The sequence below is a fragment of the Cyprinus carpio genome, chromosome A15, assembly GCF_018340385.1.
Source record: "Cyprinus carpio isolate SPL01 chromosome A15, ASM1834038v1, whole genome shotgun sequence".
NCBI classification, from domain to species: Eukaryota; Metazoa; Chordata; class Actinopteri; order Cypriniformes; family Cyprinidae; genus Cyprinus; species Cyprinus carpio.
This window is the reverse complement of record NC_056586.1, coordinates 21195641-21209693: the sequence shown is the minus strand read 5'-3', so window position 1 is coordinate 21209693 and position 14053 is coordinate 21195641. Positions and strand designations below refer to the sequence as shown.

Sequence of the window (14053 nt, the reverse complement as noted above, 5' to 3'; positions counted from 1 at the left end):
TGCCTTTGTGTTATTTCTGAACACCAAATAACGTATTTTTAAGAATGTTGAGATCTAAATGACATTGGACCCCACTGCCTTTCATTGTACAGATTTAAAAAAAAAAAACACTGAAATATTCTTCGAAACATCTTTTTTTATCTTCCACAGAAGAAAGAAAGCCATACAGGTTTGGAAAGAGACAAGGGTGAGTAAATAATGACAGCAATTTTCTTTTTGTTTAAACTATCCCTTAATAAACTTTTCTTTTTTTTAAAAAAAAAAAAACCCTCTTCTTCTAATCAGGCTGCATTTATTTGATCAAAAATATAGTAAAATCAACAAAATTGTGAAATAGTTTTACTATTTAAAATAAGTGTTTTCTATGTGAATATATAGTAAAAATTTAATTTATTTCTGTGATGCGCAGCTTTATTTTCAGCATCATTACTCCAGTCTTCAATGTCACATGATCTTCAGAAATCATTCTAATATGATGATTTACTGCTCAAGAAACATTTCTGATTATTATCAATGTTGAAAACAGTTGTGCTGCACAATATTTTTGTGGAAACGGTGATATATTTTATTTTTCAGGATTCTTTAATGATCAGAAAGTTCAAAAGAACAGCATTTATTTGAAATAGGAATCTTTTGTAACATTATAAATGTCTTCACTGTCACTTTTGATTAATTTAATGCATCCTTCCTGAATAAAAGTATTAATTTCTATTAAAAAATCACAAGAAACCTTAAAAAACTAAATTGGACTTTTCATGGACAAAATGCTTTTTAACAGTAGAATATGACCCTTTTATGTAGAAAAAATTACAGCAGAAATTTCCCCACTGACTCCATGACTCATTTCTGCATCCGTCTGACCCTTTCATTTTTAAGGTCACCAGAACATCAAGAACCCTGTATTGCGGTGAATCCCTGGTTAAACCCACTCTAAGGCCGGGAGAGATGGGTTATTATAGTAAAGTGCTTTCAATGGTGCAATTTCACAAGAAAAACACATTCCCCAGTTGCTGTTCTGTGTCCAAACATGTTTTTACAGCCCATTACTTTCCACCATCTCCTTCTTTAAAGGGTTTAGATGATAAAAAAAAACCTTGAGTAAAAAATTGCAATGCACTTCCTTTATTATATAACATTTACAGCATCTCGCAAGTTAATAAAAAGACAGGATTCAAGCAGTTGTGAATGGAAATGGTTTTATCAATGAACAGGCATCTGAGGGACTTGCGTATAGTAATATTTACAGCGGCTCAGTGGTTTAATACCAGTGAAAGGTCACAGTGAAAGACGGCCATCTTTTGTCCCTCCTGTAGGAATACAAGAAGTTGTTTCGCTGCTAGATTTAATAAGAGGCTTGTGGCAACAGAGAGAGCGATCCTGTGTTTGTGCCAGCGAGAGGACGGATTCAGAATCTGTGAAGCACGTAGAGCAGGTTTTGATTCAAAAATGCTGTTCTGTATGTTTTTTCCCCTAATAATCCCTTGAGGAACCCGGAGCTCATAATTAACGTTTTCTGCAATTTTGCAAGCTGAAAAGGAGAAAGATTTTGCTCATGTAATTTGACGTGAGTAATGTCTGAATTCGCATGCCCTGTAAACCATGAACGATTCGGTTGTGTGTGACATGCTCTGTTGAATAACTATGTGTGTGTGTGTGTGTGTGTGTGTGTGTGTGTGTGTGTGTGTGTGTGTGTGTGTGTGTGTGTGTGTGTGTACTTGCTTGGTTCTGAAAATGCTTGTGCCATTTATTTTCCCCAGCTGCGTTGCAAAAAATTATTAAATGAGAAGTTTTATGCCTTGATCCAAACTCAGCAGCTTTAAGATTAATGTCGTCCAAAGCAAAAAAAAAAAAAAACATATTTGAAAATAGTCAGAAAAGACAATATTGCAAGGCTGTTTACAAAAAAGAAAAATAAATTAAATAAATTACTTTAAGACTATGGCATTTTTTTTTTACATTTTGAATATATATATATATATATATATATATATATATATAGGACGCAAGCATTAAATCTCTTTGAAACATTTTAATTTATATTAGTATTTTATAATACAACATAAAAAATATTTTATGTACTAAAGTTATACTTTATACATACTATAGTATAGTAATAATATAGTAATTATAATTGTATTTGTATTATTTGGTTTTATAATAAATCTAACTTTTATATATAAATCATATTTTGAAACATTTTATGTAACTTCTATATTTATTTTATAATAAAATGAATTAAATATTTTATATTTTATTATCTTTTTCATATCAGCGTTTACATGTACATTTAAAAATATAATTTTGAAACATTTTAATTTATATTTATTTATAATAAATATTTATAAAATGTAAGTATAAACATATTTTTTAATTATATTTTAATATAAATATTTATAATTTTATTATGATTTTTTATTGTGTTAAATCTGTGTTTTTTTATGCATAAAAAAGGTAATAGTTTATATACATAATTATTGCCATCCAGTCATTAAATCAGTGTAAATTCATTAACTTCTCTGACGATTCAAAATCATTTGTTTGAATCCTATTACACTGCAAGTGTTTGTGTGCACAGCCAGAGAAGAAAACTAAATTATTTTAATTGTGCCTTCTTTCTCATTCCTCAGTCTTTGAATGTAACATCAGTGTCAAGTCTGCAGCACATTTCCCCTGATATCAGTGATGTCTCTCTGTCTCTGCTTTTTGATATTGCTTTAATCTTCTCCAGATGTGAACTGATGGACTGGAGTGCTGTGGATTACTTGTGGATTATTGTGATGTTTTTATCAGCTGTTTGGACTCTCATTCTGACGGCACCCATTCACTGCAGAGCATCCATTGCTGAGACACTGATGCAATGCTACATTCCTCCAAATCAGATGAAGAAACAAACTCATCCTGATCTTGGATGAGTTTTTGGCCAAACTTTTCCTCGAAGACTGGTCATTTAGTCATTATACAGACATATTTGACGTCAAGATGCAGCACTCGACCAAGAGAGCGTCTAATAACGTTGTTTAACACCCTCTGGTCTCTCGTGAAAGCCTATAAATCCTATCAATCTCACTGTGGAGATTCTGAATGCCATTTTCACACACGGGACCCTCTTGTGGAGTGTGTATTAGAAGAGAGCAGGTTGGTGGATGAGTGTGTTTAATGGGGCAGAAAGATGTGCATCTGTGCTCTCCCCGAGCTCATTAACACTCGTCAGCAGGAGCGTTTGCCTTTCGCTGTTGGAGTCGCAGCGAGATGTCAGAGAGGCGACGTACGAGTGACTGATTTTATGTACTTGCACGCTGAATGATGGTGTTAATACTTCTGGCTGCATTTAAAAGAGAAAAGGCCTTGAGCTCTGGCTGTACGAATGTGACACAAACGCTGCGTCCATCGAACAAGACCCAACACATCTGGTCAAACAGCAGCGCTTCTGCTGCAGGCGGACCATTAACATACTGAAATGAGAGATCGTGCTGTTGGTTTATGCAAACCAATTTCTTTCTCTAATTTTCTTATTTGTTATATTTTTTACGACGTGTCTCGTCTTATTGGAGGAGAATTAAAGATGCAAATTGACTAAGACGATTAAATTAAATATGTCAATAGTTGTCTGCAAACAATTTGAGCAAACACGAGTAATTTGCTTCTCCTGCTGTTTTGCCAGCATGTCAAAAGCTTGCAATAATGAACCATGTAAGCATCAGTTTTAGATTTATTTATGTATAATATATTTATTACAGTTAGTTGCCAACCAAGGCAATTTTTGTTTAATGTTTTAAACGATTTTCATATTTTTTCTTTCTTTTTTTTTCATTTCAGCTTTCAGGTACCAAAAACAAAATAGTTTTAGTTAAAAGTTACAACACTGGTTAATATAATTTGACAGCATTTATTAATCTCTGTTAATGTTAGTTAATAAAAAAATCCAGTTGTTCATGTTACTTCACTACTAATATTAACAGATTGATTTTAAAAATGTATTAGTAAATGTTAAGATTAACTAATATTAATAAATGCTATAGAAGTATTGTTCATTGTAAACTAATGTAGTTAATTATTGTTAACAAATAAAACCTTATTTTGAAGTTATAAAGTGTTATAAAGTTGTAAAGTGTTCTCAAAAATTTAATAGATTAAAAAAAATTAATTTGAAATAGATTTTTGTTTAAATATATTGCTTATATATTTACTAATAAAACATAAATCATTAATTTAAAATAAATTATAAGTATATTTACTCTACATTTATATTTATCGAATGATAAGTATTTAGACTAAATATAGGCTACTTGGAGTTTTTTTAAATATATTTTTTAAATAAATATAACATAATTCTTTATATATTTACTACAGAAAATGTTCTTCTCTCCAGTTTTTTTTTCTTTTCTTTTCTTTCAAGCATTTATATAACATTTTATTATAAAAAAGTAAAATCTAACAACACTAGTATGATAAAATTAGCTTCTTTAGCTCTATTCATGTTGGAAATCAATTTTTTTTCAGGCTCTTCCAGCTGATGCACATGCATTAAAAAAGCGATGAGCATGAAAAAGGTAACATTCATGATAAAACACAATGAGAAATACCTGTAAAAATGTAAATACAAATGTAAATGACCTTGTATGACTGATATATATGTATGCATCTCACCCCGTACACCAGCTCCCCAACCATGCCGTTCCAGATCTTCGTCTCTGGATCTCTGGCTCCGTATTTCCCGTCAGGGACGATGGAGATCTTGTACTTGATGCCGATGTGCTTGGCGATCTCGGACGCCAGATCCACGCAGTATCCTTCGAACTGATCATTTCCTTCGTACATCTCCCAGTTCTTCTTCAACATCACGTACGGTCCTTCCTAAACACACACACACACACACACACACACACACACACACACACACACACACACACGGAGACAGAGGTGGGCAGGGATGGTCAAGCTGACCTCAAAATTAAACTGTATTATTAATTACAATTTTCAAAATAAAAGTTCTTTGGAAGACTGAATTCTTATCAAGAACCATTTTTGGCTTTATAGGTTCTTTGGAGATCTTAAAGATCTTAAACAGTTCTTCAGATCAGCGTTTTGGTTACTAGGTAGGTTCTTTAAAGAAAGTGAAGTGAAAGTGAAAGTTCGTGCCATTTGTCAAGTGATGGTAAAAAAAAAAAAAAAAAAAAAACCCATACTACGCGAGCTCTGCATTTAACCCATCCAAGTGCCACACCACAAAGCAGTGAGAAGTGAACACACACCCGGTGCAGTGGGCAACTATATCCAGCGCTCGGGGAGCAACTGGGGGTTCAGTGCCTTGCTCAAGGGGCACTTCAGCCATGGTATTGAGGGTGGAAGAGAGCGCTGTTACATATCACATCCTCCCCACCTACAACTCACTGCATCGCACCGAGATTCGGAACCTAACCTTATGGTTTACAAAGTCCAAATCTCTAAGCATTAGGTCACAGCTGACCCCCATAAAGCACCAGTCTAGATGGTTTTCTGAAGCCACACAAAGTTTATTTGATTACATTAATACTCAAATTCATTTACATGATCGTGTGGTAACACAGGCTGATTGCAACATAAAATGTGTAGGACACTCATATTACATTCTTTGATGAGCCATAAATGAGTGCACTATGTATTTGTGATGTTCATTAGAAAACGCAGGTAATAAGTTTGACTGACAAGATTATCATCATAAATCAAAACATTTATTTCCACACATGTATGAAACATTTTACATGTAGAACATTAATGGGCAAAATGCAAATATTAAGTCAGTATAATAAACTGGTCAGTGATAATCAAATGATTTAATTAGAGCCGATTACAATAAACAAGTTCATATAATGAAAATAAAATCAAGAGATCATTTCTGACGAAATAAATCATTCTAAACATGAAAGCAAGGATCATTTAGACAGAAAACAACAATACATTTGGACACTGTAAAGTACATTCATTTGATAGTCAATTATTCTACATTAAATATACAGTTTTTGTACATTTCTAGAGGTCTTCACTGGAGAAACTGAATGAAAATATCACCACACAGCATATAGCACTTCATTCTGAAGCCCGATTTTTCTTTTTCACTTTGATACTGATTTCGAAACAATTTCAAATTCAAAATTCACAAATTCATCATTCATTTGATAAGTTTTAATAATTTATTTAAAAAAAATTGCAAATATATTTCCTGAACAAAAAGTACATTTAGAGGAAATACTATTGTGATTTAATTGTAATTAAATTATTCATACATTTTCTAGTAAATAATTAAATAATTTTACTGAAAGTCTGGGTAAATTATATACTAGATATTTTTTTTTTCTTTTTTTTTTTTCTCCCCTCTTTTTTTGGGTAAATATATATACAATAAAAGTTTGTTTAGAGTGAATCTACTTGTAATTTTTTGTTATATATTTAACTATTGTAAGTGTATAAATTAATCATTTTATTTCAAAAATAAATTTTACAAGTGTATTACTGAACAAAAGTAATATAGTTTACTAGTGAAATAAATTTATAACATTTTGTATTTGCGTTATAATATATTGCATATATAGACTATATCTATATATATATATATCGATATATATATATTATAGATATATATATATATATATATAGTATATATATATATATATCTATATATGATCAATAGAAGAACAGAAGGCAGCACTGGCAAATAAATGATGAAAATATTAGGAAACTAAATGTGTGACATTATTTTTGAAACCATAAAATAACTTACAGCACATTTTACGTACTAGCATGAGAACTGGTGTTTATTTTGCTATAATCTGTAGTTACTGGTAACATTGTCAGCTTAGGATGGAAATAGAGTAGAGATCATGAAATAGAGGACTTCTATATTCTACTTCAAAATGACTTCTATAGGTGGTTTGTCCAGTAAAAAAGTCTGGAAACAGGAGAGAAAATATGCACAGATCAAGCAATGATTTTGATGTGCAGAGGACAACATGGAGGAAGCGTTATTATGGATTTTGGACTATTATTTTAGCCAGAAGTGGCCATTTAAAAAGTGATAAACATTTTAATGCTGGGTTATTTCAGTTTTTGTCTTCCTTCAGATGTGAACTGATGGACTGTGAGTGGCTGTGGATTACTTGTGGATTATTGTGAGTGTTTGTTATCAGGCCTGTTTGGACTCTCATTCGTGAACGGCACCTATGTGCTGTGTGTAGTGAGACTTCAGTGTATGAAATCGGCTGCTGTTTGCGTTGCATAGGAGCGAACATGCCTAGGCATCCCCTTAGTCTAGAGTTACACTAATTTACGAGCTATCAGTTACTCAGCAATCCTTCTCTCCGTCTGAACGACCCACATGTCCAATATACACAAACACATATGGATGTGTTGCTTGTGCACACGATACGTTGCTCTGCATCTGTCACACTTACGCTTGATTCAATTCTGAGAACTCTCACCGGATGTAATTAACATTGTCTATTTATAGTAAGTGTCGCCCAAATGTTTGCTGCTCACGAATGTGTTATTAAGAAGACCTGGTTTAAAGTCCAACATGAAATGGTCTGTTTCTACTGATACAATGTAACAGATATATTAATGTTTTTATTTATGTGAGTTAGTGTGGTTATGATTCATATCAGAATGAGAGGTCAGAGCGGAAATGGGACTCGGCAGTGGACTTGTGGGCAAAAAGAAATCTGAGACCCCAGCCAGGCAAACACTTGTGGAGGCTGAAGGTAAAAGGGGCGTCTGCATGGAACCCAATGGTGATTCTTATTTTTCATATGTGTCATTATTTTGTGTTTTGTTTTTTTTTTTTTTTATTTTTTATCATTTATTTTAATTGAAGTAAGGGTGATTCTACACCACCTCTCCATATCACCGTATGCTCTTTTGTGTCATCCGCGCCACAAGGATGTGATTCTGTTCTTTCAAATCAAAGCAAAATACACGTAGAAAAGAAACAGCGCATCCTTTCGGTGGGGATGATACAGAAGAGCATACGCAGCCATAAGGTGATATGGAGAGACACAGAGGAGGCACTGTTGACCAAAGGAATTGTTGAATAAAGTCATTATTTTTGTTTTCTTCGCTTACATTAAGTGTTCCTGTTGCTTCATATAACCCAGACTGCACTTCTGATGGCAGATGGAGTATTCTGAAAACAATTTTCATACCTTTTCTGGACCTTGACACTGTTATTTATTTGGCAGTCTATGGGACAGTCGCAGGCCTCTTGGTTTTCATCCAAAATATCTTAAATTGTGTACCGAAGACAAATGGAGCTTTTACAGGTTTGGAACGACATGGGGGTTAAGTGATTAATGACAAAATTTTCATTTTGGGGTGGAGTATCCCTTTAAATTACTGCATTAAGTATTGGCACGATGTTAGAAAGCCTGCAATAGTTACCGCAGCAGCCGAACACAAATTCACAAACTTTTTTGACCTTTGACCTTAAATATTTAATTCCCTTTTAGATTTTTTAATTAATATTTCAATAATTTAATAGCATATTTGCAGGTTCACGGCTCTCGGATGTTAGTCACATTACATTTATTTCGATTTTTTTTACGATTATTTTAAATATAATTTTTTTTTATGATTTACTTTAGGAAATAATTCCTTTTTAGTTTAGTTTTTAGGATAAATATACTTTTTCCTTCAGTGAATATATTTTTAAATAAATTATATTTACTGAACAAAAAGTATTTAGACTAAATTTAGACTATTTTTCAAAAAAATAATTCATATTTTTTTACTAGTAAATATATAAACAATTTATTTAAAAATAAATGACAAGAATATTTACGGAACTAAAAGTGTTTAAAGTAAATATTCATGTATTTGGTTCTCTGTTAAAAATGTTTTAAGAAATCAAATATTTAATTTAATTAGGTGTTTTATTTTCATTTTATGTAGATTTTTTCCAGTTATTTATTTAATTTTACATTTGTATGATTTCATTTAGGAAATAATTCCTTTTCGTCCCTTATTATGTATAATTCGACAAAATGTGTTTAGAATAAATATACTTTTCATTCAGTAAATATATTTGTAATTTATTTTTCAACAAAATGTTTATAGAACAAAAAGTTTTTTAGTTAAATTTAGACTATTTTAAAAATAAATATTATTTGAAATGTATAAACAATTTATTTATAATAAATTACAAGTATATTTATGAAACAGAAAGTGTTTAGAGTAAATGTACTTGTATTTGGTTCTCTATTGTCAGTCACAACATGAAGACAAAAAAATCTATTTTTAGTAGGTGTTTTTTTATTTAGCTTATTTTTTAATCATTACATTTCAAATTTTTATTGTTTAATTTAGGAAATAATTCCATTTTGTCCTTAATTGTATAAGTGAATAAAAACATACTTTTCATTCAGTAAATATAAGTATTTTTTTTGTATAAGTGAATAAAAATATTACATTTACTGAGCAAAAAGTATTTAGACTAAATTTAAATATGTTTATATTTATATTTGTAAATTATAGAATATATTTAGAAAAATAAACTACAAGTATTTATGGAACAAGTAAATATACTTGTATTTTTTATTATTTCAATATATATTTAGTAGTAAATATGTAAATGTAGTAACGAAGAATAGAAGGAAAATGGGCAGCACTATTTGAAACTAAACTATTATTTTGAAACAGTAACACCTCATAACACATTATACATTAAACAAGCATATCATTGATGCTGTTTAGAAGTGACTTTTGTTGAATGCATATAGACGCTAAACAAAAGAAAGAAAGTCATATTGTTTGGAGTGATGTGTGGATGAGTCAATAATGATTGCTTTTTCATTTTGAAACAAACTTTTTCCACTATAAGTTTTAATAACCTGGAATATTCCTTTTAATGACAGGGTTTCAATTTTAGTTTAAATTTAGTTTATGTCAACTTGTTTCAGAGGTTAAAGAAAGTTATTACATTTTTGATATATTAATGTATATTAAGAAAATAAATAGGCTAAGTTTTGAATCCATATTGACCTTTTTTTCAGGTGCAAAGTTAAACACATTAGTACCACACACGACAACACACCATACACACACACACACACACTTCAGGAGCCACTGTGTGTGTAATCAAGGATGAAATCCACCAGAAACGAGAGGCCAGGTATTTATATTCTTTGTAAAGGCCATGACTCGCCGTATCAGGGCATAAATAAGACTATTTTGCGAAGCTGTCACCGTGTCGACCCGCTCTAGCTCCTTACTGTACACTGTGTTTGGTATGGAGATGCTATACGGTGTGTCACAAACCTTTACCTAATGTGCTTGAGAAGGTTTAGAGCGATTCAGGCATTGAATCAGACATTATAATGTAATCTCAACTCCGTTTTAAATGATGCATGATCCTGATGAATATACAAATATATCAATCCAACATGCTAGCACCTCAGAGTTTCATTTGTTAGAGGATCATTTCACTGTCACATGAATGATAGAGATCATCCTCCATAAACACAGAAAACAGCATCTCAGATAATCACACCTAATGTGACGTTACAAGACTGTGCCATAAAGCTCCCAATTTTCAATGATAGAGTGAATATTGTAAATGTAAAAAGTATATGCTTTTTATTTTGTTTTTAAACATTTTTGGCAGATTTGTATATGTTTAACGCTGAATATTAAATATTTCTAATTAGTGTTTGGGAAATAATGAATGAGTGGAACTTGATTTTTATTCAACAGGATTTGATTAAAGTTTTTAAAAACTGTTTTTTTTTTCTAGGCAACATCATGTGTGTATATAATATATATATTATTAGATTATCATTGCTCTTAACTATTTTTTGCACAATGAGAGCAGTGGACATTTGTTACAGAAACTTGGGTCGGTTTTCAGTTTCATGATGCCTTTAAATAACCAGCCATGTTATTCATAGAGCAATGGTCAAGCCATCACAGGATGACAAAACAAAATACCACGAAGCTGCTTATTACACCCTTGGCATTGCACCTCAAGTAGTGGGCTGAATGTTAGTGAACGCTTAATGCTGCCGTCCCAAAAGAAGAGGGTATGAAAACAGCTGAATCATTACTCTCTCTGGTGTCTCATGGTTTGTTCTCGTCCTCTTCTCTCTGCTCAGTGTCTGAACAGCGGATTCTTTAGCAGTGATGGAAACGATGATGATCCAGCAGTGGTAAAATTCTCCATCGCCTTAAAAAGCGCACGGCAGAAAAGAAAAGAGAGACAGAGAAGGAGAGAGAGAGAGAGAGGAGGAGCCTGCTAAGGTATAATTTTCTACTGCTCTTTTCTCTGTTTAAACCCTTACAGAATTTACCACACTGACCATAGTTTCCACCAAAATACCACTGGTACTGTAGTAGAGTAATTAAAAAACTTCAAATATGGTTTGAAGGACAGGTTACAGATATCTATCTATCTATATCTATCTATCTATCTTCTATCTATAGTTATATATATATATATATATATATATATATATATATATATATAATATATATATATATATATATATATATATATATATATATATATATATATATATATATATGTGTGTAATAATAAAGCAACTCTATTTTATAGCACTTCTCATACTTAACATTCAGCTAATTTGTTACCTTTTGTTTTATGTTCTTTTATTTCTAATGTTGATATTTTCAAAATTTAAAGTAACAAATGAAAACCTTAATTCTATATCTTATGTTCTATGCAAGCATCTTTCCACTATTGGATAATAATAATAATAATAATAATAATAATAATAATAATAATAATAATAATAATAATAATAAAAAATTAAATAGATAATTGTGACTTTTTAATCTCACAATTCAGACTTTTTCCTTGCAATTCTGAGTTTATATCTCAATTCGAACAATATCTCGCAAGGGTAGAATCATGAGATATAAACAGAACAGAAAGATATAAAAGCAGAATTGTGAGATATAATTACGGATTTGCGAGATATAAATGCAAAATTATGAGATATCAATGCAGAATTACGAGATATAAATGCAGAATTATGAGACATTAATGCAGAACTACAAGATATAAATGCAGAATTATGAGACATTAATGCAGGATTACGAGATATAAATTCAGAATTATGAGATATAAATTCAGAATTATGAGAATATGAATGCAAAATTATGAGATTTTATTCTATAACAGGCAGAAACAGGTTTCCATAATGTTCTTTCAATTCTAAAGGTGATATTTTCAAAACTATTTTTTTTAAACATTAAAAACTGATAAATTAGAGTTCAGATGCATATTTTCTAAAATATGAACCCTTTGGGCTTGTCTAATTGTAATTGCTAGAAGGTTCTGAATTTTTAGGGCTTTAATGCTGATGTCCTGCTAATCGATTTTCGGCTGTAAGCTGTTGGAGAATCAGAGGTCAGATAGTGACTCAACGCTTTTGTTAACGCCCCAGATTGAAATGTAGCTTTTAGCAAGTTTGAAATAACCTGAGCCAGTAAGCATCAGCTTCTTCTTCTGTGTTTAATATGGCATTCATGTACAGTAGCTTAAATATTAGAACATGACGCCAATGTCATGGGTTGCATTCCCAGGAAATGCATAAATGCAGTGTAATTTACTTGGGATTAAACCATCTACCAAATGCATTCATGTAAATGTTAATGTTCTCTGGCTAAAGAACTGACAGTGAATGCAAACTCATATAGCATAGCTGTACATTTGTATAATCTAATTCAGCCTATTATGATTGCTTGCATGGTGCTCCTGTTTTTATTTCAGCAGTTCGGGACAGAATGGGATCGAAATGTCACAGACAATCTTTCAGCCTGTCATCTCATCCATTATTAATTGCTGAGTGTGACAGACCTACGACTTTTTGGCATAAACAGTCGGTAGGTTTGACACCCCTGACCAAATTCAAATTGAGTCAGCTAGTGGGACAGCGCCTTAACAATGACTGCTATAACTATGGTGATTTGTTGAAAACGATGGTTACTGTGGTGCATTTTTAAGGGAAATTTAAACATCAACCTCAAACGCATATGGAAACTTTTTCTTTTCAGTATAACCCAGTTGTTCCCTTATCTATAGCTAAACTGATGACATTAACATGATATATGAATTAATGCACAGTCAGCACTCTCTCTCTCTCGCTTTCACTGGCTTGCTTTCTTTCCTCGTTTCTCTCACTAATACAGTCGAGAGCATTGCAAGTGAGTTTTAATCAAGTATATCTAACCGATGTAATGTATCCTGCTCACTCTAGATTGGCGTTATGTGTGTAAGATTGCAGATGTGGTTGGTTGCGTGTACATTACCATTATAGTCGTGACGATAACCGTTCTGTTCTCCATAGCAGAGTCATTTCCCATGGAGAGCTCATTCTGCACCAGAACCAATTTATCCAGGTCATTCCAGTAACCGATCTGCAGATGATAGATGATGGGGTGATCAATCCTGTGTGTGTGGGCATCTGGGTAAAATTACGGCGTGTATCTGTATAAATGGTTGCTTGTGTGTGTCTAAATGTATGAAATTGTGTTGTGTGTCTGACCTTTCGGGGGCCGTTACTCTTTAGCTCAAAGACATCCATGGTGTAGTTGACTCTGCGTCCATAATGGTCAAACTGGATATTCCCAGTGAGACCCTGGATTCTCACCTTTACACACACACATACACATAGAAGTATTAGTAAGACAGAACACACATCACTTCTGGTAAACATGGGGGAACGTTATCATTTGTAGCTACAATTTAGTTTGCTGAGTGGATTAAACTTTTAAGATGAGTTCAAACTAATTTCAAATTTGATAGCAAGTTTATGTATCCTTTGCATCCTGCATTGCCCGAGCCCCCATTTAGTCCTGCCCACTCTCACCTTTCGAACAGTGTACCGCCCACTCCCACCTCTATTACAGAGCTCTGCCCATTCTTACCTTCTCAAAGAGCATCAAATCCATTCCCATCTGTTGTACAGTCCTGCCCATTCTCACCTTTCAGACAGTGTCCTGCCCACTCCCAGCAGCCGTCCAGAGTCCCGCCCACTGTCACTTTCAGACAGTGTACCGCCATATA

At 32.4% G+C, this 14053-nt stretch overlaps 1 protein-coding gene across 3 annotated transcripts in view; it reads right to left on the bottom strand.

The window, feature by feature from the left end:
* The window catches only part of LOC109092766 (glutamate receptor 4-like), a 71765-nt gene that overhangs the window by 36240 nt on the left and 21472 nt on the right, over positions 1 to 14053 (bottom strand). For all 3 annotated transcript variants that reach the window (XM_042771530.1, XM_042771529.1, XM_042771532.1), the window contains exons 6-8: positions 13533 to 13637; positions 13297 to 13404; positions 4648 to 4854 (exon numbers count right to left, since the gene is read on the bottom strand). In XM_042771530.1, coding sequence (XP_042627464.1) covers positions 4648 to 4854; positions 13297 to 13404; positions 13533 to 13637 — 420 coding nt within the window. The remainder of the gene's footprint in view (positions 1 to 4647; positions 4855 to 13296; positions 13405 to 13532; positions 13638 to 14053) is intronic.